This window comes from Orcinus orca, chromosome 13, assembly GCF_937001465.1.
Source record: "Orcinus orca chromosome 13, mOrcOrc1.1, whole genome shotgun sequence".
NCBI lineage: Eukaryota > Metazoa > Chordata > Mammalia > Artiodactyla > Delphinidae > Orcinus > Orcinus orca.
The window spans coordinates 51,874,412-51,899,051 of record NC_064571.1 but is presented as its reverse complement, the minus strand read 5'-3'; the positions used below and the strand labels follow the sequence as shown (position 1 = coordinate 51,899,051).

At 44.1% G+C, this 24,640-nt stretch overlaps 1 protein-coding gene across 1 annotated transcript in view; it reads right to left on the bottom strand.

Moving 5' to 3' along the window:
- The window catches only part of LHCGR (luteinizing hormone/choriogonadotropin receptor), a 63,509-nt gene that overhangs the window by 12,896 nt on the left and 25,973 nt on the right, over positions 1 to 24,640 (bottom strand). Inside the window, exons 5-10 of the mRNA XM_004264962.4 lie at positions 24,335 to 24,409; positions 24,169 to 24,246; positions 13,792 to 13,860; positions 8,639 to 8,713; positions 4,750 to 4,935; positions 1,391 to 1,471 (exon numbers count right to left, since the gene is read on the bottom strand). Of these exons, the coding sequence (XP_004265010.2) occupies positions 1,391 to 1,471; positions 4,750 to 4,935; positions 8,639 to 8,713; positions 13,792 to 13,860; positions 24,169 to 24,246; positions 24,335 to 24,409 (564 nt within the window). The remainder of the gene's footprint in view (positions 1 to 1,390; positions 1,472 to 4,749; positions 4,936 to 8,638; positions 8,714 to 13,791; positions 13,861 to 24,168; positions 24,247 to 24,334; positions 24,410 to 24,640) is intronic.

The following is a 24,640-nucleotide window of genomic DNA, read 5'->3' as shown; positions in this document are numbered from 1 at the left end:
TCAAAGTGGATTAAAGACCTAAATGTACGGCCAGACACTATAAAACTCTTAGAGGAAAACATAGGCACAGCACTCTATGTCATAAATCACAGCAAGATCCTTTTTGACCCACCTCCTAGAGAAATGGAAATAAAAACAAAAATAAACAATCGGGACCTAATGAAACTTAAAAGCTTTTGTACAGCAAGGGAAACAATAAACAAGACGAAAAGGCAACCCTCAGAATGGGAGAAAATATTTGCAAACAAAGCAACTGACAAAGGTTTAATCTCCAAGATATACAAGCAGCTCATGCAGCTCAATATCAAAAAAACAAACTACCCTATCCAAAAATGAGCCGGAGACCTAAATCGACATTTCTCCAACAAAGACATACAGATTGCCAACAAACACATGAAAGGATGCTCAACATCACTAATCATTAGAGAAATGAAAATCAAAACTACAATGACGTATCACCTCACACCAGTCAGCATGGCCATCATCAAAAAATCTACAAATAATAAATGCTGAAGAGGGTGTGGAGAAAAGGGAACCCTCTTGCACTGTTGGTGGGAATGTAAATTGATACAGCCACTATGCAGAACAGTATGGAGGTTCCTTTAAAAACTAAAAATAGGACTATCATATGACCCCGCCATCCCACTACTGGGAATATACCCTGAGAAAACCATAATTCAAAAAGAGTCATGTACCACAATGTTCATTGTAGCTCTATTTACAATAGCCAGGACATGGAAGCACCCTAAGTGTCCATCGACAGATGAATGGATAAAGAAGATGTGGCACTTACGTACACTGGAATATTACTCCGCCATAAAGGGAAACAAAACTGAGTTATTTGTAGTGAGGTGGATGGACCTAGAGACTGTCATACGGAGTGAAGTAAGTTGGAAAGAGAAAAACGAATACCGTATGCTAACACATATATATGGAATCTAAAAAAAAAAGGTTATGAAGAGCATAGGGGCAGGACAGGAATAGAGACACAGAGGTAGAGAATGGACTTGAGGACACGGGGAGGGGGAAGGGTAAGCTGGGACGAAGTGAGAGAGTGGCATGGACATATATACACTACCAAATGTAAAATAGATAGCTAGTGGGAAGCAGTCACGTAGCACAGAGAGATCAGCTCAGTGTTTTGTGACCACCTAGAAGGGTGGGATAGGGAGGGTGGGAGGGAGATGTAAGAGGGAGAGGATATGGAGATATATGTATACATATAGCTGATTCACTTTTGTTATACAGCAGAAACTAACACACCATTGTAAAGCAATTATACCCCAATAAAGATGTTATATATAAAAAAGAAATCTTTGGCACTGATAATAATAAGATGCACGCAGAATGAGACATGGCTTCCCGAGTTTCTTTGCATGCAAATACTTACAGTGTTTCATTATTTGGTCTCCTTGCTGTGCTTTCACATTGTTTGGAAAAGTTTTTAAAAATGGAAAATGAAAAATTCTGCCTGAAAGAGGTAAAAACAAACAACCACAGTTGAGCTTTTGGTTTTTAAACTAAACCTGATCATGTCTATTTATGCTTTGTTCATCCAAATTCTCTACCTATTACATCAGCCTCGTGTTCTGCACCATTGTCCTATCTGACACGCTTCCTGGGAGAGAGTAAAGGCTTCTGAATTATCATTAGCATGCTTCCAGCTTAGATAAGATGCTTTTGAATGCTAAGTCTTTTGTGTGGGCTCTAGAGATGAAAAAAACTTAAATGTATCACATTGAATCATGGATTTTTCAATGCTCATTTAAAGCTATCTTCGTGGTGTATTAAGGTTTGCTCCTCACTGCTCTCCTCACCACACCGGCCTCGATGAACAAATAACCATTCAGAATTCATGGCTTTGAATTATAACTGGAATCTCTTTTGTAAAGATTTGAAGATTCTGGACCTGACATTATGATGTGAATTTTCTGCTTTTTTGGATTATGTGCAGAAATATAATGTGGTTGGTCCCTATTCATTCATGTTTCCCTCTAAGAAATTTAGCCTATGGAAAGGGGCAAATGTCAAGAAATTAAAGGAAGGCTGTACTTATATCATTCCTAAGATGAAACCAAAGGGAGGCACAAAGGAAAACTGGGTGAAGAAATAGCGGGAAGGAGAGCGGGCTGTGCGAACCTCAACCTTTCCTGAGGAGGAGGGAGAAATGAGGCAATCCAGAATGCATATTTCTACGTGTTATTCTTCTCCAGTATTAACAAGACAGTTCCTTGTAGGAATGACTTTGTGTAAAAGCAGGAAGGTGGAGAATATATAAGAACTATCTGAGCTTCTGGACTCACTTTCAAAAATCAGTCAGCTTGTTATTTTGCATGAGAGATAGAGAGAGGGAGTGAGAGGGAGAGATCGTGTGTGTGTTTGATGCTGGCTCTGTAGCTGATACGTAGAGACACTCTGTGTGAACCAATCTACAGTTAACAGGAAATGTGGTTGTTCTTGGCCTTCAGATAATAGCACTGGGTTCTGTCTACTGTATCTTTTTTGAAATTTTAATCATAGATACCAAGGAGAGTTTGGGGGCCATCTGCCTAGGCAGCTGTGCGCGTTATCCACACAGCAGCTGCAGGGCAGAGGGGTGACCCAGAGTTTGCACAAACAGTCCACTGACCCAGCTTCAGGCTCTCCATCCTCACTAACATCCAAGGTTTCTAGCTTTAGAGATAGAGAGGGAGTCAGTTGAAGCTTGTAATTCCAATCAAGACAACCTCTGTGTGACTGCATTCCCATCTCACTTTGATACTGGCCCACAATTGCATAATGCTGTTTTTTTTTTTTTTAACCCGGAGGTTGTAGCCTCTTTCATCTACTGAAATAGAAAACCCCTGAACTAAAGTTTTAACATGTCAGTAATTTCAGAAGTGATGTGACCTCTTTGCCACAAAAGTGGAGGTGACCAGAATCAGCTTTATCATAAACCGGCATCTGTATCCTTTGTTTTAGTTGTTCTCTCACCAGCTTTGCTCACTTCCAGCCCATCCTCCACCTTGCTGCCAGAGTGATACTTTACAAAAGCAAATCTGAGTAATTCTGTTTTGAATTCTTCAGTGGTTCCCCGTCCTCTAAACAACTTGGCCTGGAACTCAGAGCCCATCATAGCCTGCTTCTCCCTGGTCTCCTCTCCTCACTCATCCTCCTCCACGTAACCATAAGTCTTCGTGTTTTAGTTTTTCTGAATGACTTTCAACCCACTGTCTCTTGCCTTTGTGCCTTCACACAAGCTGTTCCATCTTCTTGGTATGCTTTTCCCCACACATGTCTAGCTAACTCCTGTCTGTTCTTCAGGGCTCAGCAGAAGTCACTTCCTCAGGAAGCCTTCCATAAGCCCTGCTGCCATTTAGAAATTCTCCCTCTGTTCTCCCAGAGTACTCTGTTCTGTTCTCAGCTCTATCATAACATTTGCTTTATTGGACCTAAATATTGGCTGTCATGTGTGTTGTCCCCAAACAGCTGCCTGTGACTCTGATGGTTGGGGTGAGCTCTTACTCATCTTTGTATCTTCAGACTTTTGCATAGCGTTTGGAACACGGCAAGTACTCAGTTAATATTCTTTGAAGCTCAGTTAATAGTGCATAGCTCTCTGAGTACAGTGAGTGGTCTGTCTTCTTGGTTACCTCGAAAGCTTCAGGTAGAACTGCACCTATGCAAGGCACAAAGTAGGTGTATGATGATAACACGTGCTGGTTGATTAATTATAAATAGGTTGATTCTAAGACAGTGGCATTCTAGTGTCCCTCTCTTAGTGCCTCATCTAATTATTTGATTGAGAATACCTGCTTAGGCTGTATAATATCCTTTTAGGGTGACGTTTTTCCAACTGTGAGTTGTGACCCATTAGTGGGTCATGAAAACAATAAGTAAATCAAGACTAGCGTTAAAAGCAAAAAACATGAAATAAAATAGACAAGAGAATATCAGTGTATCACATGTAAAACAGTTAAGTAGTGCTTTGTTTTATTTCAGTTACATGTGTCGTGTTTACTGGGTTGCAATGTAAAAAAAGTGTTTCTTAGTATGCATTTCAGTGAGAAAGAAAAAAAGTCCGGAGAACAGTGCTTTAAGGAAAGAATGAAATCCTTCACACCCTGCCATTCCATTCTGGATTGAAGTGAATTAGTTGAATCAGTAAGATGTCCCCCACTGATCGCAAACCAGCCAGGAGCTTGTGCCTTTTCTGTCCCCACACTAAGCTAGTCCTTACGGGGCTAGGAATCTGTTCTGTAATGGAAGATAGTCTTCTGTTGGGAGAGAAATAGCTTGAAAAAACAAGAAAAAAACCAAACACTGGAAACCTTCTATAGTGTTTTCTTTTTTTTTTAACTAAGGATTAAGACATTAGGTAAAAATCACCCTACTGAGCCTACTTCCTCCACTTCTTCAGAAATGATGCTCTCTGATAAGGATTAGGGCTAGTTGATCTTTGAGATACCAGTTTTGTACTCCATTTTGCAACTGCAGTTATAGTCTGATTTAAGGCTAGAGTTTTGAATTAGCTAAGAATAAGCTATGAGGGTCTTCTAGCTGCAGGCTGAATCGACTGTTTGGAGTCAGTTTTCAGGAGGAAATAGGACAGTTCATTTTCTTCTGGTCTATCTGAAAGTGACCCCATGACTATGGAGCTGGTCTAGAAGGCAGGGAGTGAAGGGGCAGGGGGCCATCGACCCGCTGACTATTTTCGAATCTGAGTTTCTGCCACAGCTTGGCAGGCTTTACCGTTTGTTTTTTACTCACTCTTTTGTTGGCACGTTTCTAAAAGCACAGCAGTGGCTGGGGTAGGTCAGCGTGGCGTCCAGGAGGTTGGTAAGTGTTTCTCTTGAGGGCAGTCTTTTCAGAGAATAGGATGATGTGGCAATTAGCGTCTGAATGGACTCCAGCCCATAGCTGGGCAGGGCCTGCAGTTTAGTGGAAGAAATATCCCTGAAAAGTAAAAGGGAGAAAGGTTTATCGATTGATTTACTTAACATGTATGATTCATAGAATGAAACTTCCTCTCAACAATAGTATCCTTCTAGGTTCTGAGGAATCTTTTCTCCATCTCGCTTTCTCCCCCATTCTCCATTTCAGTTAGTCTCATTAAGATCTGAACTCAAAAAAGCTACGTGGTCTCTTTTCTGATAGGTACCCCATTATTCTTTTCAAGGCCGAGTATGACTCCTCGTACCTGTCATACATTCATTAGCATTCTCTCTCTCCCCTCTGCTGCTTCCTTTCTCCCCCTCTCTCCCTCCCTCTACCTCTCTCCACTTAGCAGAAGTGAAAGAACTACTTGCTTTAAGAGAGAGCAGGCACGTGCAGTGACATCAGCTTTTGTGCTCTACTCCAGGGGGAAATATTTAGGGCTTCAGATGCCTCGGTCTTTGATTGATCAAGCTCTGCAGGGTAGGTTTTCGTGAAGCACAGGCTAGTTACGCTATTCAGAGCCACTGTGTGGCCTTAGCCACCCTCAACCTTCTCTAAAGGCAGGCTGGATTCATCAGTCCAAAGCAAGCAAACACTCGGCCATGCAAGCAAAACCGTGTGGAAAGCTCGGGTTTTTCACACAAGGTCCTGAATGCCTCAGCTTTTCTAGACTCGAGGCAATGCCCAAGAAAACTCCAAACAAAGTAAATGTGAGGAGGAAGAGTCAGTGGGAATTAAAAAATTCTGCCTATCTTCTAAGTGGCTGCTGCCATGAAAGTTTTCCAGGAGCACAGCCCCCTGCAGCAAACTGACCCAATACTTAGTGCCCATCTCATGGGAGGGGCTCAGTAGGGGATTGATGGACAGATGAACTTGACAACGTGGCATGATGACTAGTGTAGGCCCTTGGTGGAATAATCAAGGTGGCAGAATTTGCCTCGGGGGCTGCAGACTCATTGCTTTTGTGTCCTTATTGTTTTACGTAACCAGTGTTCTCATTCTGCTTTACAGAGTTATTATCTTAGATGTATTAGGGATTGACCACATGATTCTTTGCAGGCCTGGTGATTTTTTTTTTTTTTTTTGGTGGGGGTAAACTATTTTAAATTAAGATTCTAGAAATGGCAAGGTCTCATTACAAAGGAGTGAATCTCTGATGATTGATTTTCAGTTTCAGTGAGAGACTCATGGGGGAAATATTTTGGGGGTGTGGAAGGAAGGACCACTTCTAGATATCACTTAAACCCTAAGGGTATAATGAGAATAGTTATTTGGAGAGTAAGAGACCTAGGTCTGGTCCCACTGTTCTGGAAAAGTCCGTGTAGATGCCTACCGGGCTCACAGTCATTTCTAAGCAGGCAGACCAAGCAGGTTTTCAAGCAAAAACTGTCATGCAGGGCGTCTTATGATCATACTCACTCGTTCTTCTGCCTGACCAAAGGCAACTCTCCTTAGCTATTCAGTGCCCAAGTAGGTGACCAGTTTGCTATAAGAACTCTGCCTATAGGGTGTGCTAGACTGGAGAGTATTCAAGCAATGTGTAAGATTCTGAGTCTGGTGTACTTTGAATATGAGACATAACAGACAGGGACCCCTAGGGTAGGATGGCAGAAGCTGAGAGACAGCAGAAAAAACAGTAGGCAGGAAGCACGAGGAGGTGGAAGCCATGAGTAAGTAGAAATCATGACGTCGTGTGGAGAAGAGAGAGGAGTTAGGATGGATGATGGCAGAAGTTAGGAAGTGGAGAAGGTCAGGAGTTTTACTGGTGGGAATTAGGATGTAGAGAGAATCAGGGGTTGACGGCTGCAGGAAATAAGTAAACAGAGTCAGAATGGGTACTGACAGGAGTTGATAGTGGCAAGAGCTAGGAGCTAGACGAAGTCAGGAGTTGATAGTGGCAGAAGTAGGCGGTAGACAGAGTCGGGAGTTGATAGAGAGGAGGTAGGAAGTAGATGCTCAGGAGATGACAGTGGCAGGAGCTAAGAAGTAGAGTTCGGTGGGCTGTAGAAATTAGACAGAATCATGACTGGATACAGGCAGGAGCTAGGGTATAAAGAATACCTGGGTCAGTTCATTCCTCCCCCTGATCAAAACCCTAAAGCCCCCTCACCTCACTCAGAGAACAGGCAAAGTGCTTATAAAAGCCACAAGCCTCATAACCTGGCTTTCGCCACCTCTCGGTCCTCCTGTTCTAGGCCCCTCCTCCTGGCTCACTCTGCCACACTGGCCTCCTGCTTAGTTCCCTGCACCTGCAATGCTCTTCCTACCGATACCCACACAACTTGCTCCCTCACTTCTTTCAGGTATTTGCTTAAATAACACTTGTTCAGGACAGTCTTACCTGACCATCCTCCTTAAAATGCTAGCTCCCTCCCTAGAACTCCTTTTGCCCAGCCACCTGAAGTTTTCTCCTCCACGGCCATCTGGAATACTACATATTTTCTTTACTCATTTGATCGTTGTCTGTCTTCCCCACTCTATGAAGGCAGAGACGTTTGTCTTTTCTTCTTCTCTGCTGTTTCCCTGATGTCTAATCCAGTGCCCGGCACATGGTGTGGACTTACAGTTACTGGATAAATCAGTGAATGAATGAATAAACAAACAAATGAACTGGGTTACACTGCTCACTATCTTTCTAGTACTGTTCTCATTTTAAAGTCACGTGCCTGTTTATCACTTTGCCTGTTTATTGTTCTTTCCCCTCCATGGCTCTAATCTCTTTATGAGCAGGTCCCGGAGCTGGCTGCTGTCCCTGCAGCTTGGTGCCTGGTAAACAGGACGTGTTCCACCCACGCTTGTTGAAGGCATGAGTGATAGCGTGCCAGGGGTAGGGACTAATGGGCCGGCATCTCTGTGGCGAAGGTGACGAGGCCACTGCCGTCACTGCTGCAGAGTTTCTGGAGGCCTGTTGCATCGCTCCCTGAAGCCTGACTGCAGCTGCAGTTGTTTCCTACAGGATGTTTCCGGCTTCCTAAGGCCTTGTCAGGAGACTAATGGTTCAGTTTCCTGCTCCTCTTCATTTTCCCCTGTGTCCTTATGCTCAGCTCCCATTAACTGAGGGCACTTGCCTCTGCTCCTTGCATCCTGAGGGAGCCTGACGCATAGCAGCTCACACAGCCTTAATTCCCATGAGGGGATGCCAGGGGACACCACGCCCCCCTGCCAGCACATTAGGAGGCCCTCCGTGTTTGATGTTGGTTGAACCGTGTCTCCACCAAATTCACATGTTGAAGTCCTAACCCCCAGTACTGCAGAATGTGACCTGAATTGGAAATAGGGTCTTTACAGAGGTGATCAAGTTAAAATGAGATCGTTAGGATGGACCCTAATCCAGTATGACTGGTATCCTTACAAAAAGAGGGAAATTTGGAGACAGACAGACAGACAGACACACAGACACACAGAGCACCCTGTGAAGACGGGACTTATGCTGCCACCACCAGGAGGAACTACAGGCCTGGAATAGGTCCTGCCCTTGCAGCCCTCAGGAGGAGCCAGCCCTGCCCATACCCTCATTTCAGACTTCTAGCCTCTAGAACTGCAAGACAAGACATTCCTATTGTTTCAACCCCCGAGTTGGTGGTGCTTTGTTACGGTAACCCTTGTACGTGCAGAGACTGGTTCCCCGCAAAGCAGGCTGGGAACCATGTGGCTGGACTCCCTGAGCGGGCCTGCTGGGCTGCAGCGGGTGGGGGGGGGGGGGCAGCAGTACTGTACTCACAAGATGCTAGGCCCGGTGGCCCCCCGGAAGGCGCCATTGTGTATCTTCTCCAGGTGCGCGTTTTCCTTTAGCTCCCTGTGGGGAAGGACAGTGTCCTCAGTGGAGTTTGCAGCTCATGTGTAAACAGTCATAGCTGTGCGCATGCACGGTGAGAGCAGCCTGTGGGCATGGTGCTCAGGGGTCGAGGGGACAAGGCGGGGCTGTAGGTAAAATGAGAAAAAGACGTTCTTGTCCTGGGAGAAATTGTGAAATCGCTGGTGTGCTTGGCTCCGCCTTTCCTCTGCGATTTTCCCCTCACTCAGTGGAACCCTTTGTCCTACAACTTAAAGTACTCCCTACCTCTGTCCTGGAGTTGTGAAGAAAATGCTGCTCCCGTGTTCAAGGCTGAAGGGTAGAAGTGCAGCCCACTCTGCATCAGGCCGTCATGACCTTGGAGGGCTCAATGTTTGTTCAGAGTAACAGACTGAAGTTTGCAAATTCTATACTTAAAAGAAAAGTAGGGTCCATTCAAAGCTAGCCCCTTTCATCATGTTAATTGGACTCTTTCTTTCAGCTGTGCATTTCTCAGTGGGTTAGAAAGGGGAGGAAGGACAGCCTGTATAGAAAATTCCCCCTACCCCGGGTGCCCCACGGGTCTGTGCCCTGTGCTTGATCGTTGCCAGGTGTGTGTATTGTAGAAACAAAAGGGTTGAAGGCCACTGCTGTTCAGGAAGCCAAAATCTGCAATGGGAGTAACGACCTGAGGGCTTCTGTTCCCTAAGCTCAGGACAGCTCAGAGTGAACTGCTCAGGACCAGCTGAGCCTAGCCCCGCTGAGCAGCTCCCGTCTGGGCCCTGACGCTGGTGTCTCCAAGGACAGGTCCCTCTCTGGGTGGACAAGGAAGCCGGGAGAGGAGTCCCTGGGCCCAGACTTGTCAGCTTACTTTTGATTGCTTTCTTCCTACAAGAGAAGGGTGGCGTCTCAAAGAGCATTCTGGAAAACGCTGGACAGTGGGCACGGTGTACATCCATTGCTGGCGTGATGATTTTGAGCATAGGACATGATTCTTCTGCACCACTGTTACAGTGGCAAAACAAATACACCAACACCCGCTGCCCCCTCCCTTGCAGGATCCTCAGTAATTACCTGGTTCATCTCATAGCTTTATATCTTCTTCATCGTCTTTCTGCAAGTCTCCACATCACCTCTGCCATTTAAAAACTGTAAAAGCCCTGCATCTCACTCCCTTGGTGGCTGCCTTCCACATGCTTCTACTAAGCGTTTTCCTCGGAAAGCCTCGGCCCTTTCATCACGATGCACCCGTCAGTCTCACGTCGTCCCATCCCCTGGGTGTATTTCCATTTTCAAGGAGATGAGGTTGTCAGAGTCAATTGCTGTTTAAAATCTAAATCAAGAGAAAAATTCCTTCCCAAACCTCCATGGCTCTTCTTCCTGATTTGATTTGTTTTAATTATGTTCAGTTATGGTCATAAATCATTGAAACCGGGCTCTGTGAGCAAATAATCCTCATGTCAGCCAGGTCAAATTAATTGTTCAAATTTCAGGACAGCATTTCTCATGTTTTATTAAAACTCAGATCTTTTTGTATAATGATAACTCTGTATTATGTAACTTGGTCAAAAATAAATCCAAAAGTTATCTACCACAGTTTCCTGGGGGGTCGCTTTTGGGAACTCTCCCGAGTGGCATGGCCTTCTAGGTGTGAGAAGGATAGGAAGGATGACCTTTTGAAGTACAGTGGGAGACCTCCCAAACTCCAGCCAAGGCTTCCTTGATAGGGGTGCTCCGGGAATGGTAGGGCTGGGCTCTCGGACCCCTGGAGGTGTCTGAGGGTAACCTTCTGAAGCTGCTCCTCTCCACCTTGTCTTAGTAAGTAACATATTGAGAACTTTGTAGGGCTGTGGTGTCATTGTTCTGAACAACTTTGGACAGGCCTTTATATGAGGAAGGTGTCAGAAATGGGGCTGGACATGCCCATAGTTTGAAACTTTTGCTTGATGGTTTTGAAAACTACTCCCTCTGCCCTGCTCAACCCTTCAATGGGTCTGCTTGCTCTTGGAAGAGAATTCAGACTCCTTCTCACGGCCCCTCAGTCCTGATGACTTGCTCCTGCTGCATCTCCAGCTTAATCTCATCCAGTGTTCCCTTTGCCGATGACCCTTAAGCCGCATTGGCCTCCTCTCAATTCTTGGAGTTTATCAACTTCTTTTCTTGCCCACCTCAGGACCTTTGCACATGCTGCTCCCTCTTTCTGTAATGCGCTTTGTCTGATGATTGCCAGTGCGGACTCCTTGTCATCCTTTAGGCTCAGCCTAAATATCATACCCTTGGTGAGGCTGTCCCTGAGCACCTAACCTAGAGTCAGTCTGCCCCTGGTACTCTCTCAGATCTCAGGGATAGGTTATGTCCTTCACAGTGTGTATCACTACCTGCAATAATTTCATTTATTTACTTGCCTTTTCCCTGTCTCTTCTGCTAGTACAGAAACTTCATTAGGGCAGGGACTGTTTCCACTGGACCATTGTAGACACAGCACTTAACGTAGTGACTAATGTATTGGTGATGCTTAATAAGGGTGTGTTGAATGAATAAATGAATGGAATTAACTTGTGTTCTTGGCAAACTGATTTGTGTTCTCGGCTTCCTCTTTCTGGCGACAGTGAGGTATGGGGAATACATACTAATGGGACTTTGGGACTTTTCTAAGTCCACACCTATTCTGGCGCCTCTAAAGCCGTTGAGACACTGCTGACCAAGGACCTCCCACCTTACTCTCTGCTTTCCCTGACCTCCCAAAGATGTACTCTGCTGAGTAGCCTCTCACCTCTGCTTTTGCTCTGGCTTCTTTTCCTTATCTCTTGTTTCCCCCCAATTTTATATTCAGTCCTCTTACTTTTCCTCCTTGTGCAGGTGACCTCAGCCACAAAGAACTTCACCCATCCCCTCTCCTCAGGTAATTCTGACTTCTGTGTCCCTAGCCCTGGCCTGCCGCTTCCAGCCCTCTGTCCTCCCTGCTAACCCATGAGCCAACCTTCTTTAAGCACCCCTCTCACACTTCCTATCCCAGGACTTTCAACGGCTTATTCTCTACAGAAGAGAGGCCAAATTGTTTACTCTAGCATCTGAGGCCCTTCCTGCTTTGTCTCTAACCCACATCTAGGACTTTCTAAAAGGTACTGTTTTCTGGTCTTTGAGCACATCCCATGCATCCTCCTCTGGGCTGTTCTTCTTGTCCTCTGACCGGAGTGCATTTTCCTTCCATCTTTGCCTATCCAAGTTAGGCTCAGCTCAAAATCTACATCTCTCATGAGGCTTTCTCTAATTTCCTTCTCTTCTGCCTTTGAAATCTCAGAGGACTTCACCTCTCTCAGGCCAGGCACCATATTTTGCCTTCTGTTTTAGTAACTACGTAGTGTACAGTTTATATACCATTTGGAGATGTTTCTTCCTAGGCTGTAAGCTCCTGCAGGGCAAACACCAGGGCTTCTGCATCTTCATTTCCCCTCAAAATATAGCACGTTCCTTCAGACACAGCTGATGCTTGGCAAACACTTTGAGTGAGTAACAGAATGAGGCATCTGAGAGGACTGTGCCAGGAGAGGATAAGCCTCTGATTTTAATTTGGCAGAAACAGATTCGATTGGCCAGAGTGAACCCTGCGTTGAATTCAAATCAACAAGAAAATGAGGGAAAATCCACTCCATGGTAGGAAGGACAACTGTTTAAAAAGCTACCATTCCTTGAGCACTTAGTATGTGCCAGACCTGTGCTAACTGCATAAAAATACAATCTTATTTAATTATGATTCATTCATAATTAACTGTATAATGTAACAAATAATAAATGAGCACGTACTCTATGCCAGGCACCGTGCTAAGTACTGAGGATGCAAAACAGACCTTTGCATTTTGGTGGCGGTATCCTCAAAACAAGCCTATCAGCAGCTCCATTTTATGGATGAAGACACTGTGGTTTAGATTGGTTGAGTAACTTGCTCAGGGTCAAGGCGATAAATAATGGGATTGGAGTTTGAGTCCCAGTTAGTGACTGTTAGATCCATTCTCTTCTCCACCAAGCTATATAACATGGTATCCATATAATAGGGTCTTTGGTTACTATTTGTAGTAAAAATAAATAGTATATTGTATAGACAGGCTACTTAACTTCAGACCGGCGGCATCAGCATCTCCTGGGAGTTTGTTAAAATTTCAAATTCTCGGGCCCTACCCTAGACCCACTGAATTAAAATGTCTGGGAGTGGGGCTCAGGAACCTGTGTTTTAGCAGTCTCCATGTGGTTCTTATGTGTGTTATTTGAGAAGCTCTGGTGTAGACCATGGTTTATACATATGGCTTATTTATTATTAAAAGCCTTTTCATTTGTGTGTTTTCCTTAACTTTGGCTTTAGTTGAGCCTTTCATGTGCCGTTAGGTTTTACTGTACACAAGTGGATGCTGTTTGTCACCTTACCCGGTACCTGTCATGGTCCAACCAGCCTCCACCCTGGCCCTGCGAGCTTTGTGAACGAGCCCCTCTTTTAGGAAAGGAGCCATAGAAAGAAAGGTTGAGAACAGTGAAGGGAGCAGTAGGGATGCTTCTCTAAAGTTGAAGGCTGTTAACACTGGGGACTGGGGTCGGATGTGGTGAAAACGCAGGGCTCCCTCACCTTGTGGAATGTGAACTCCTTACTCCCCGCCGCGTCCCCCCGCACCCAGCCCGCAGCAGTAAGGAGATGGGCTTCTGTGTGGGCCTGTTGTGGCTGAATTGGCTGGTAAATGGCATTATCCGATTTCTCTGCAGTGGGGCCGGGAGGAAGAATTTCTTCACTGAAATCACGCTGCCTCTAACACACCATCGACCCGAGCGAGGGGACTAGAGAGGGAGGCTGTGAGGTGGGGGAGCCTAGAGTAGGGTGTTGAATATTTCAGCAAACTGTCAACTTCAATGTATGCAGGCTGCATCTATCTTCGATATCAGGGTGCTCTGCGGTTTCCAGCCAGCCAGTTGCCTAGTAACATGCGTACCACACTGAGGACCAGCCACTTGAAAGTTTATTTTTGTCCTGAGTTAGTTGCTGAAGATTGAATGTGATGTGGTAGCCAGAGTAATATTTCATTTTTATTCATGAGCTGGGGAAATAAGCACATACTTACAGGGAAATCAGCGTTGTCCCATTGAATGCATGACTTTGTATTTCTTCAAATCCATTTCCATATAGTTTTCTAAGGAGGGAGGAGAGAGGTTTTAGGAGCGAAAGAAACACAGTTTGGAATCACACATTCTTCCTTCTGTGACATTTATTACTAGGATAATTACTGTCATTTACAATATGTAGCTCTGTCTCTCTAACATCTTAGATCCTCGGGGCCTGCTGAGATGAGACTGTGTTCTTGCTCTAGCTGGCTTCCACCTCTACCACCAGCACCACCACTAATTTGTTAAGTGTTTATTAAGTGCCAGATAGTGATCAACCATTCTACGTATTTATGATTTAATCCTCATCGTCACTTCCATTGCTCTGGTCAGAAACCTAAGCCTTCATGTTGTTGTGTAGCTTGCTTACGGTCAGAGAAAACAGTGGCAGAACTGGAATGTGAGGCTAGAGCTGTCTAACACTCAAGTCTTGTGTCTGGTTCTACAGGCCAGTCTGGGCATATGGGCTTTCCGGGTCGCCGAAAGCTGAGGGCAGAAGAAGGCTCCAGTACTGAGTGAGAGTTTCTTTTTCTTGGATGAGTCTGTGGTTTTGCTGATGCCACATTTTGTTCCACAACCAAGATTTCAATGTCTGTAAACAGTTCTTTAAGACCCATTAGTGGATAGTGAAATCAATTTAGTTGGGTACAATCAGCCTTAAAAAAAATGAAATAGAACAGAATGGAACAAAATGGAAAATGTTAGAGTATGTTGCATGTAATCGGGGTAGTACTCTTTCTGAAGTTTTGTTCCACCATTTTTGAATGTTATATACATGTAAGTATATGTATACATCTATACGTATAAGTCTGCCCAGAACAAGACATAGGAGACTCCTTAGAACACAGATGCTGGGAAACTTTAGAAGCAGAAAAGAGCTTGGAGAGGAGCAAGCGGCAACCCTTCATTTGACAGAGAAGGAAAGAGGCTCAGAGAAGAAAGTGACTTGTCTGAAGTTCACAATAGGTGGAAATGAGACCAGAACACACTGTGACTGGGGCTACCTCCAGCACATCCGTTTTGCTGGGTGATTTGACTCGTCTTCCCTGAGACAGCCACACGGCCCCTCTTCCTCCTCCTGTAGAGCTACGTTTGATGTCATGTTCTCGGCGTGGGCTTTCCTGGCCACCCTATTTAAACTGCCCCCCCAGCATTCCAGCACTCTCTGTCTCCCTTCTCTGATTTGCTTTATTAGCATCTGACCCATGATTATATTACTGTCTGCCTCCCCGGAAGAATGTAACCTTTATGAGAGCAAGGATTCAATCTGTTCTGTTCACTGCAGAATCCCCTGCATGTAGGACAGTGCCTGGCGCCTGGGAGGATTACAGTAAATATATGTTAAATGAATTGGATGAACAAATGGTTATATATAAGATGAATTTCTCACTGTAAACCATGGCCAAGCAAGTTTGAAAGCCACAGTCTCAAATAGAAATATTTGTGTAAGTTCTTTATGAACAATGCTATGAGACTCAAGTGAGAAAGGGCTGTGGTGTGATATAAAATTGAGCCGCCGCATCTGGCCAGGTGCTAGCTTCCCTTTACAGGGCAGCTGCACGCCCATGTCAGGGACAGGTTGGGGGCGACATGAGAAACAGTTTAGACACAGTCTCCACCTACTCCTCCAGGTGGCTGCTGTCCACAGGGTTTCTCCAGCCTTTGTTAAATAAAACAAGCGTGGGATTTAATTTCATTGTATGTGTATGTGTGTAGTGGATGTGCGTAATATGTATGTCTATAGTGTGTGTGTGTGTGTGTGTGTGTGTGTGTGTGTGTGTGTGTGTTTGGGTGGGGGGGGCGTCTCTTTCGTCTCTTTCCATCAACACACCTGAGACAAACCAGCATATATGTAAGTATAGTTGGGACTCAGTGTTGAAGCTTGACACTTGAACACTGAAATTCAGAGAATATAGAGACTACAAAATAATTGAGTTCAAAGAGAGCAGGGGAGCATAGTTAATTCGTTTTGTTAAACCCCCAGATCTCTCATAATGCTTGCTACCTAACACGAGTTCAGTCAACAGGCTGGGGGGAGCGGTGGCCTTGCCCTTCCACGGGAGGAAGAGCCTTGTCTGGCTTTCCCTGCTCCCGTGGGCTTCCTTCTGGAATTCTTCTGAGTTTACAGCTTCACACACGAGCTCCTCACTATATTGTGTAATGGATTATTGGATGCCATTTTTCAATAGTTTTCTGTCCCCGTCTATATTGTAGAATCCGAGGAGATTGGTATTTGGTTTATCTCTGTTGTCTTGTGGCATTACACACAACTTTCACACAATCCCACTAGAATTCTCTTTTTATTTTACACTTAGAATATTGTCCTTTGGCAGTCTCTTGTCATTTTGGGGATTGAATTCCTTTGCAGTAATCTCTTTTAGATGAAGAAATCATACCTGTCTTTTCTCTGGACTCCTTTGAAACTGGATTTCTTAGAGTCTAGGCCAGTGTCTGTCAAATCATTCTCCTCCATCCACTGAATAGGAATCACCTGGAACTGCTGGCCACAAATGCAGATGCAGACCTACTGACCAGGTGCACTGCAGACCTACGGAATCAGAACCTGGCCGTGGTATCCAGGAAAGTGCACTTTTATAACAAGCTCTCCCAGTGAGCTTCGGGCGTGCCACTTTGGGACCTTGCCTTAGGGTATATCCTAGGATGGTGCAGCTCTCATTATTTCCATAGCGCAAATCAGATGGTCTGCTGGACAGAATTGAGTCCAGACTCTGGTCCCCTTACTGCTTTCTCTACCTTCTTAGTGGTGGAACTACACGTGTAGAAAAACTAGCCCCTACCGTGCTTTTAGCAAAGCAAAGCTGCCAGCACTTGTCTGGATGCCAGTTCCTCATCACTGGTGTGTGATACCCTGATCCTACTTTTGATACATATTAGGATTTTAGGCTTGGCTTTTTTGGTGGGGCTTACAATGCCATTGCTCTAAGTGTAGCCTTGCAGTTAAGTCTGCAAGCCCTGAACCCAACTGCCTGGGCTTGGATCCCAGCTCTACTACCTATGAACTGAGTTACTCTGGGCAGTTTACTTAACCTATCTGTGTCTCAATTTGGTAATCTGAAAACAGAGATGATAATAATAGTCTTGACCTCAAAAGGCTGTTGTGAGGATTAAAACAGTAAACATACACTGAGTACTTAGAAATAGGTTCTGGAACAAAGTAAATGCTTCATGTGTTGCTCCTATGATTCTTCTTCTTATACTTAACAGTGGCTTCCAGCTGTCTGGCCAGAACAGAGAGAAAGATCTCCCTTTCCATGCTCTGGACAGCGTGTCATGAAATACAGTGACCTGTCTAATTGAACTGTCATTCTCCTCTATTGAGGCAGGGGCCTTTCTTCTCCCGGGTAGAGCAGGTCAATTCAGTGGCCTGGGCTGCCCCGAATGTGTGCATTCTCCGGGGGCCCTCAACCACCTTTGGTCTGTGCTGGCACCATTGACATTTCTGTATTTGGACATTTTTTATGTCTTAAAAAAAATTTTTTTTTTATAGCCTGGGTTCTGCTTCTTTCAACTTTCCAAAGAAAATGGCTCACCATTTCCTTTTCAGCCGCTGCTCTTTGGCTCTGTTCTTAACATTTGCAGACAATAGAATGTGCTGCCTTGTTTTGATTAAAAGAGTGGCTTCCTTACTTTGGAGAAATTACAGATGTGAGTGGGAAACCTCATGCTGTCAGGGCTGCACAATGCTTTAAATGCCCTTTAAAACATCTGGAGAGTCACTTCACATAGCTTTTTTCTAAAACATCGTGGTGTCAGAATTAAATGAGGAGGGCTTCCTTTGCTTTGAGGATGCTGTCACAGGCATAGAAATGAATTTTTCTCTCTCCTCCATTATAATAGCTGCACCTTACTTTAAAGCAGTGTCTACATTCTCTATTCAAGTGTCAGAAATTCTGACTCAAACAGAGAGAATAGCACCTTTTTATTCAAAATAAGATTCGGGCTTTAGAACTCAATCACAGATGACACTCTAATTCTGAATACTGCCTTGTAGCAAACTCCAAATATTCCTGGGGCTTTAAAAGCGTTTCTGGGGTTATATTAGCAGTCTTAGACATTCTGCCATAGCTCCCACTTGATCATGTAGCCACCTAGTTTTTGGATGATTTCAAAGAAGAAAGCCTAATTTAGGTTTACAGATCCTTGGGGTCTCACAAAGTGACCCCATTGAATGGGGAGGTACCTCACGCCTTAGGATCTGGGGTCTTCCCATGTCTTTGCTGAGGACACAGAAGACATATAAGATCCATGTCCTTGAGAGGCTCATAATCTCAATAGGTGAAAACATGAAGTAATGAAAGAATAATACAAGCCAGTACACATTCCTTGTGAGCACGTGTGGTACACAGAAATGAGAAGTCTTGAAGAAGTCCTCCTGGGTTGGAGAAGTCAGAGAGGCTGCATGGTGGAGCTGAGACTTGAGTCAGACCTTGCAGAATTAGGAATATTTGTTACTGAAGGGGAAAGCATACTAGTTTAGAAAATATGCCTCGTGGTAGTGTATGTATAAGCAAATTTTTATCAAATGACTATATAAACACCATCCTAAAGCAGAGGGATCCTATCCTATCCATCACCGCTTTCTTCATGCAGTACTTTGCTGAAGTCCTTTTATATCTGAATGATTCCTCATGTATGAAGACACTTCTCTAGTGGATACCATGGCAGTCATTGTATGGGTAACTGTCTCTGGTCACTACTATATGCTGCCATGACCCTACTTTTGGGTGTTCATCAGAATTCCCCCATTTCTGTGGGGCTCACAGTCTCTATAGCAAGGGATTCCTCTCTCTGATATGAGCATGCCTCTTGCTTTTCAGCAGTACTGAGTTTTTTTCTGTTTCCCTCCACCACAGCCAAGTTCATGTCAACTTACCACATGCAACAATAAAAAGGTGACAGGTATCTAAAATCACGATGACAGCAATGCAGTATAATATATTGAATAAAGTTTTAGAAAAATCCCTGTTTCATAGTGATGCTTAAAAAGAGAGCAAGACACTATGGAGAACAGTATGGAGGTTCCTTAAAAAACTAAGAATAGAACTACCATACAACCCAGCAATCCCACTACTGGGCATGTACCCTGAGAAAACCATAATTCAAAAAGAGTCATGTACCACAATGTTCATTGCAGCACTATTTACAATAGCCAGGACATGGAAGCAACCTAAGTGTCCATCGACAGATGAATGGATAAAGAAGATGTTGCACATATATACAATGGAATATTACTCAGCCATAAAAAGAAACGAAACTGAGTTATTTGTAGTGAGGTGGATGGACCTAGAGTCTGTCATACAGAGTGAAGTAAGTCAGAAAGAGAAAAACAAATACCATATGCTAACACATATATATGGAGACTTAAAAAAAAAAGGTTATGAAGAACCTAGGGGCAGGACAGGAATAAAGACACAGACGTAGAGAATGGATTTGAGGACACGGGGAGGGGGAAGGGTAAGCTGGGACGAAGTGAGAGAGTGGCATGGACTTATATATACTACCAAATATTAAATAGATAGCTAGTGGGAAGCAGCCGCATAGCACAGGGAGATCAGCTCAGTGCTTTGTGACTACCTAGAGGGGTGGGATAGGGAGGGTGGGAGGGAGACACAAGAGGGAGGGGATATGGGGATATATGTATATGTATAGCTGATTCACTTTGTTATAAAGCAGAAACTAACACACCGTTGTAAAGCAATTATACTCCAATAAAGAATTTAGAAAAAAAGAGAGAGCAAGAGAGAAAGAGAGGAAAAGGAAAAAGAAGCAAACCTCTTTTATACAGAAGAGGGCTGGCTGGTAAATGTAGAGGAGTGATAAGTTTAAAACTATCATTTTGTAGCTCTCTATATAATAACTCAATAATGAACAGATGCTGAAACCATTGGGTGAAAGGCTGTTGGCCAACTCGATAGTCACATGAACTCAGAGTATCCCACAATAGTTTACTTATTTATGACAAAGGGAAAAATGTGCCCTTACAATGAAGAGGTCTGGCAATCACCACCTTAACCAGATGGCCAAGGAGTGGCACAACATGACACAATGGGCCTCCTGGTTTGATGCAGTGGGAGACGTATAACCTCCCCTTTGCAGTATTCTTGCAGAAATGTTGACCTGAATCTAATCAGGACAATGCAGTCAGATGAGTCCAGACAACTGGCCTGGGCCCTCAAAGGTATTAGTGTCATACAGAACAGAGGAAGGCAGGGGCGCAGTTCTCAGGAGGGGGGGATGGGAGGTAAGGTTGGGAGGACAAAGGCGCATAACAGTAAAAATGCAGTGTATAAACTTTGAATTCTGACTTTAAAAACATCTATAAAAGACATTTTCATTTGAATATAGACTGTAGGTTGGATGATGTCATTAAATCCATGCTGATTTTCTTAGGTGTAACGGTGTTATAATGTAGAATGTTTCTGTTTAAGGAGATACATGCTGAAGAATTTAGGTAGGAAGTGTCATGATGCTTATAGACTTCTTCTGGATGGTTTGGCAAGAGGGAAATGTGTTGTATGTACTTAGCTATCTAGAGATGGAGTGGGTGTGGTAAGCTGTTAATAGTAGGTGAAACTCGGTAAGGTGTACAGGGCTACTCATCGTGCAGTTCTTTCCACTTCTCAGTGGAAAGACAAATGGTTTCCATTTGTCGGTTAAAATTTTCAAAATAAAAAATGTTTATAAAGAGACGATGACACACGATGTTTTCATGATGGTCTGAAATAACTGGCTTCCTGAATATGAGCTTTTAAGTGGTGGCACAGTGTAGCTGACACAATGTAATTGAATTTGCACAAGGAGGTATTAATAATCCCACTGGAGAGGCAGAGGCAGAGGCCTGTTGCCGTGGTGTGACTCGACTAAGGCTGGTTAGACTCAGAGCCAGGACTGGAAGCCAGGCTCTCTCCTTCAGCGCCCAATAGCCTCTCCACTGCGGCTCGTCACAGGTGTAGCTCGGAGTCTTGTCTTCCTTTGCCAGGTCACCCTTCTCCGAAGGGTCTTAGAGAATTAATTGCTGTGATCTTTCCTTCTCTGTGTGGAGTTCAGACATGAATCAAGGTTGACTCCTTTTTGAGACTGGTGTGATAAGTCATCTAGAATATTTGAAAGGTGGTGCAGCCAGACCCTGCGCATTCAGGGGGGAACATTTCAAGGTAGCCTCCTGAGGGGATTTAATGAAAAGCCAAACTGGCTAGGAAGGGACCTAACAGCATAACGCATAGCTTTAGCATTAGCCCCACTGAGCTTCTCGAGCATCAAGTGCAGTGTTTTGTTTTCATTAAATGAGCTCACAGTTGGTAAAGATCTGGGTGGAGGGAGGACAGGAAAGGTTCCATGAAAACCAAAATCTCAAATACTACTAATAATGAAAAGAGAAGGCTTGCTTTCATTATTTTCTAATTAGAGAGTTGAACTTTATAGCTCAGGAAATAAGGCTTTCCTCTTCGAATGTAATACCCTTTTCCAACGGGGTGCTCCACATGGCCCTTCACTTACAGAAGGGCCCATTCAGCTGAGAACAGGTGCCAAGCGAATGACTAATCACTTCCTTCCAGATGAAGGGCCGAGCGTGAGGAGGCGCTGGAAGCACAATGCCAATGCGCGCTCCCAATGCACGCTCTCTGGGAGAGATGGAGCTGCAGTCCTCATTAACTTCAGAGGTGGGGCAGTGATGCCCTGCCGGTAGGCACTGTTCTTCTTAAAATCATAACAAAAATAAGTTAATGGCCCCTAATAAAACCACTGTGCAGCTCTCGTGTACCAATGCTGAAATGTGATGTGTGAGAAGAAATCTCTAGTTGTCCCTTGGCGTCGGTGGGGTGGCCCCGTCTTGTGAGCTCATAGGCCCCTATGGGTTATCTCAACATTCATTTTCTTATTGGTCCTCTTCCACATCTTCCGCTCTTTCATTCTTATTCCACTCCACCCCCATTGCTGTGCATGTATCTGGGAGGAGTACCTATTGGTTCCTGCTTATTTTTAGATTTAGGTGAAAATCAAAGGGAGTACTGGATATTTGTGATCTTTGAATTAAAGTCTACTCTACTGAGTGGTTTCTTCTCAATACTTTTTCAGGGTTATTTCTAAGCCTTTAGCCCCTTATCCCTGCATTTAAAACCCTCTGCAATCCAGTGTCTCCTCCACCCCTGCCATTTATCTAAATGTATTTTCCATTCCTTAAGCAGGATGTTTACTCCCAATAAGTATGCCTCATCCCATTTTCCTCCTTCCCACAGCCATGCTTTCGCTCATGTCCACTTGGAATATTCATTCCCCTTTTCTCGGTATGTGGTATCACAAAATGGGTAAGACCATGACTCTGGAGCCAAGACTGTCTGAGTCTAAAGCTTGACCTTGGCCAAATTACTTAAATTCTCAGTGCCTTGGTTTCCTCAACTAAAAGTGGGGCTGATAGTTCCTACCTCATAGGGTTGCTGCAGGACTAAAATGAGTTTAAAAAAGTACTTTAAAACAGTGTCAGTGCTATATGAATATTAGCTGCTTTTATCACTTTTACTCATACAAACGTTACTGATTCTACAAGGTCTAACTCAAGTCTGCAGCCTCTCCGATTCTCCAGCCCAAGAGGACTTCTCCAATACTTCTCATTTCTGTGTACCACACACTCACAGTGAATGTCTAGTGGCTTGTATTATTCTTTCCTTCTTTCATGTTTTCCCCCATTGAGATTATGAGCTTCTCAAAGCCATGGATCTTATATGTCTTTTGTGTCCTCAATAAAGATGTGGAAAGACCCCAAATCCTAAAGCGTGAGGTACCTCCCGACTCAGTGTTTGCTCTGTAAATGCCCTGTTTCTGACAGGGGACATGATGAATGAGTAGTTCCAGATCCATATACAATAGTGAGTCAGAAACACTTTGTAAACAGCTGGAAGAGCTACAGTACATGAGGGAAATGGAGGAGTAGAAAGACTGTAGAGAAGTTTGTCTAGGGTCTAGTCTCGTTTCTGGTGTTCAAGAGTTTTAAGTTAAGAATTTGAGTTATTTTGAAACTATTTTTGGTTGCTGCTCTATATTCTTTTGATTGCAACACTCTGAGTCAATGCTGTATTGGCCACAGCTTTGTAACATGACACTTGCATGTGTTGAACTACACCTACACAAAGTAAAAGTACTATTCAAATGCAGTGTACCGTTGATACCAATTTCTAGAATCCACTGTAGAGAAGAGAGTCCTCTGAGATGGTCACTTCTTTTGTTTCACAACTACCTCCTCATCTCAGGGTCACCCAATGCATGCTCTGTCTTTCTTTAAGGACATTTAAGCTCATTTATGGACTCATCACAGATCCTGCCATGGGCTGTAACCAAAGCAGAATGAGTGAGAGGATGTGGATGTGGGGAGCAGGGTTGAACACTTGTCACTGGGCTTTGGACATAAATGAGACATGGTACCCAGGATGCTGCCTCTGAATGGTGGGGCAAAGGAAGGTGCCCCATGTAAAGACGGCAGGGATCCCAGGGGAAGGAAGCCAGGCAGGTGTACAGTGAAGAGAATGAGTTGGGTTATCTTAGTATGATGCCCCTTGAACTTTAACGTGCATGTGAATCACTTGGAATCTTATGAAAATGCAGATTCTGAGTCAGTAGGTCTGGGATGGGCCTGAGAGTCTGCATTTCTAACCAGCTCTCAGAAGATGCTGTAGATGCTTGTCCATGGACCATACTTTTAGTAGCAAGGCCTTAGGAAAGAGCGTGAAAGGGATAGGCCTGTGAGCCTGATAACCTGATAAGTGACTGCCAGATAAAAAGACATTATTTTCAGGTATTAAAGGATGTAGGGAATGGGCATCGATGGTGTCCCTTCAGAAGCAAAGTGAGCAGGTTCTAAGGGGAGGGTGAAAAATCAGAGAGAGAGAGAGAGAGAGAGCAGGGTCCATTGATCAACTACTCTACCTACTTGGAGAATATCCTTTCAAACTCTTCTCAGTTGAAACTTGAAATTTCTATGCTCTCTTTTAACCAGGGCAGCGACTCCCCTCCAGGCTGTCTCTTCTTAGCTTCAAAGCAGTCCACTGATGCAGTGAATAATTTCATCAGTTGGAAATTTGGTCACTGTAAATCCTCAGGGCCCATTTGATTAATTTTGAACTTAATGGGTTGGTTGATTGTCATGTGAACATGTGACCTAGCTGCCATCCCACACAACTCCTCTCACCCTTGGCATTTTAGGTCAAAAAGAATGTCACCAGAGAGTTAGGAACATGGTAAAAGATGAGAAAGAGCCCACCTCAAGCTAGAAGTGGGAATGGCAGGAACTGTATGGCAGGGCGTGAATCTGCCAGTTTACTCACAGTGTTATGGATTCGTTATTCATCCCTTGAAAAGCATTTCCTGGTACCGTGGTTATGTGTAAGTTATCACAAATTTCCCTTGAGGAATGAAAAGAAAAATATTTACTTTCCAAATTTCAGATGCAAATAGGAAACTGTTATGCATAGCAATCAGCCTGGTACTTACAGAATGAAATTAAATTCAGAGGAGAAGATCTTCGTAACATCTGGAAGCTTTCGGATGCCTGTGTTACAGATGCTCCTGTGGTTTGGGGCAGGGTGGGAATGTGGGCAGAGTGAGTAAAAGTGATCGTTATTAAGGAATAAAGATAAAAGCGGTAGAAAGGCACTTTGTAATACTATTTTCACATTAAATTTAAAAACATGGAGTTTGGCTTTATCAGTAACACTTCTAGCTGCTGAAGGTCATCAGAATTTAAAAGCCCCTAACACTGTGGGGGTAGTTACTCTAATGGCTCCTACTTAGAGATCT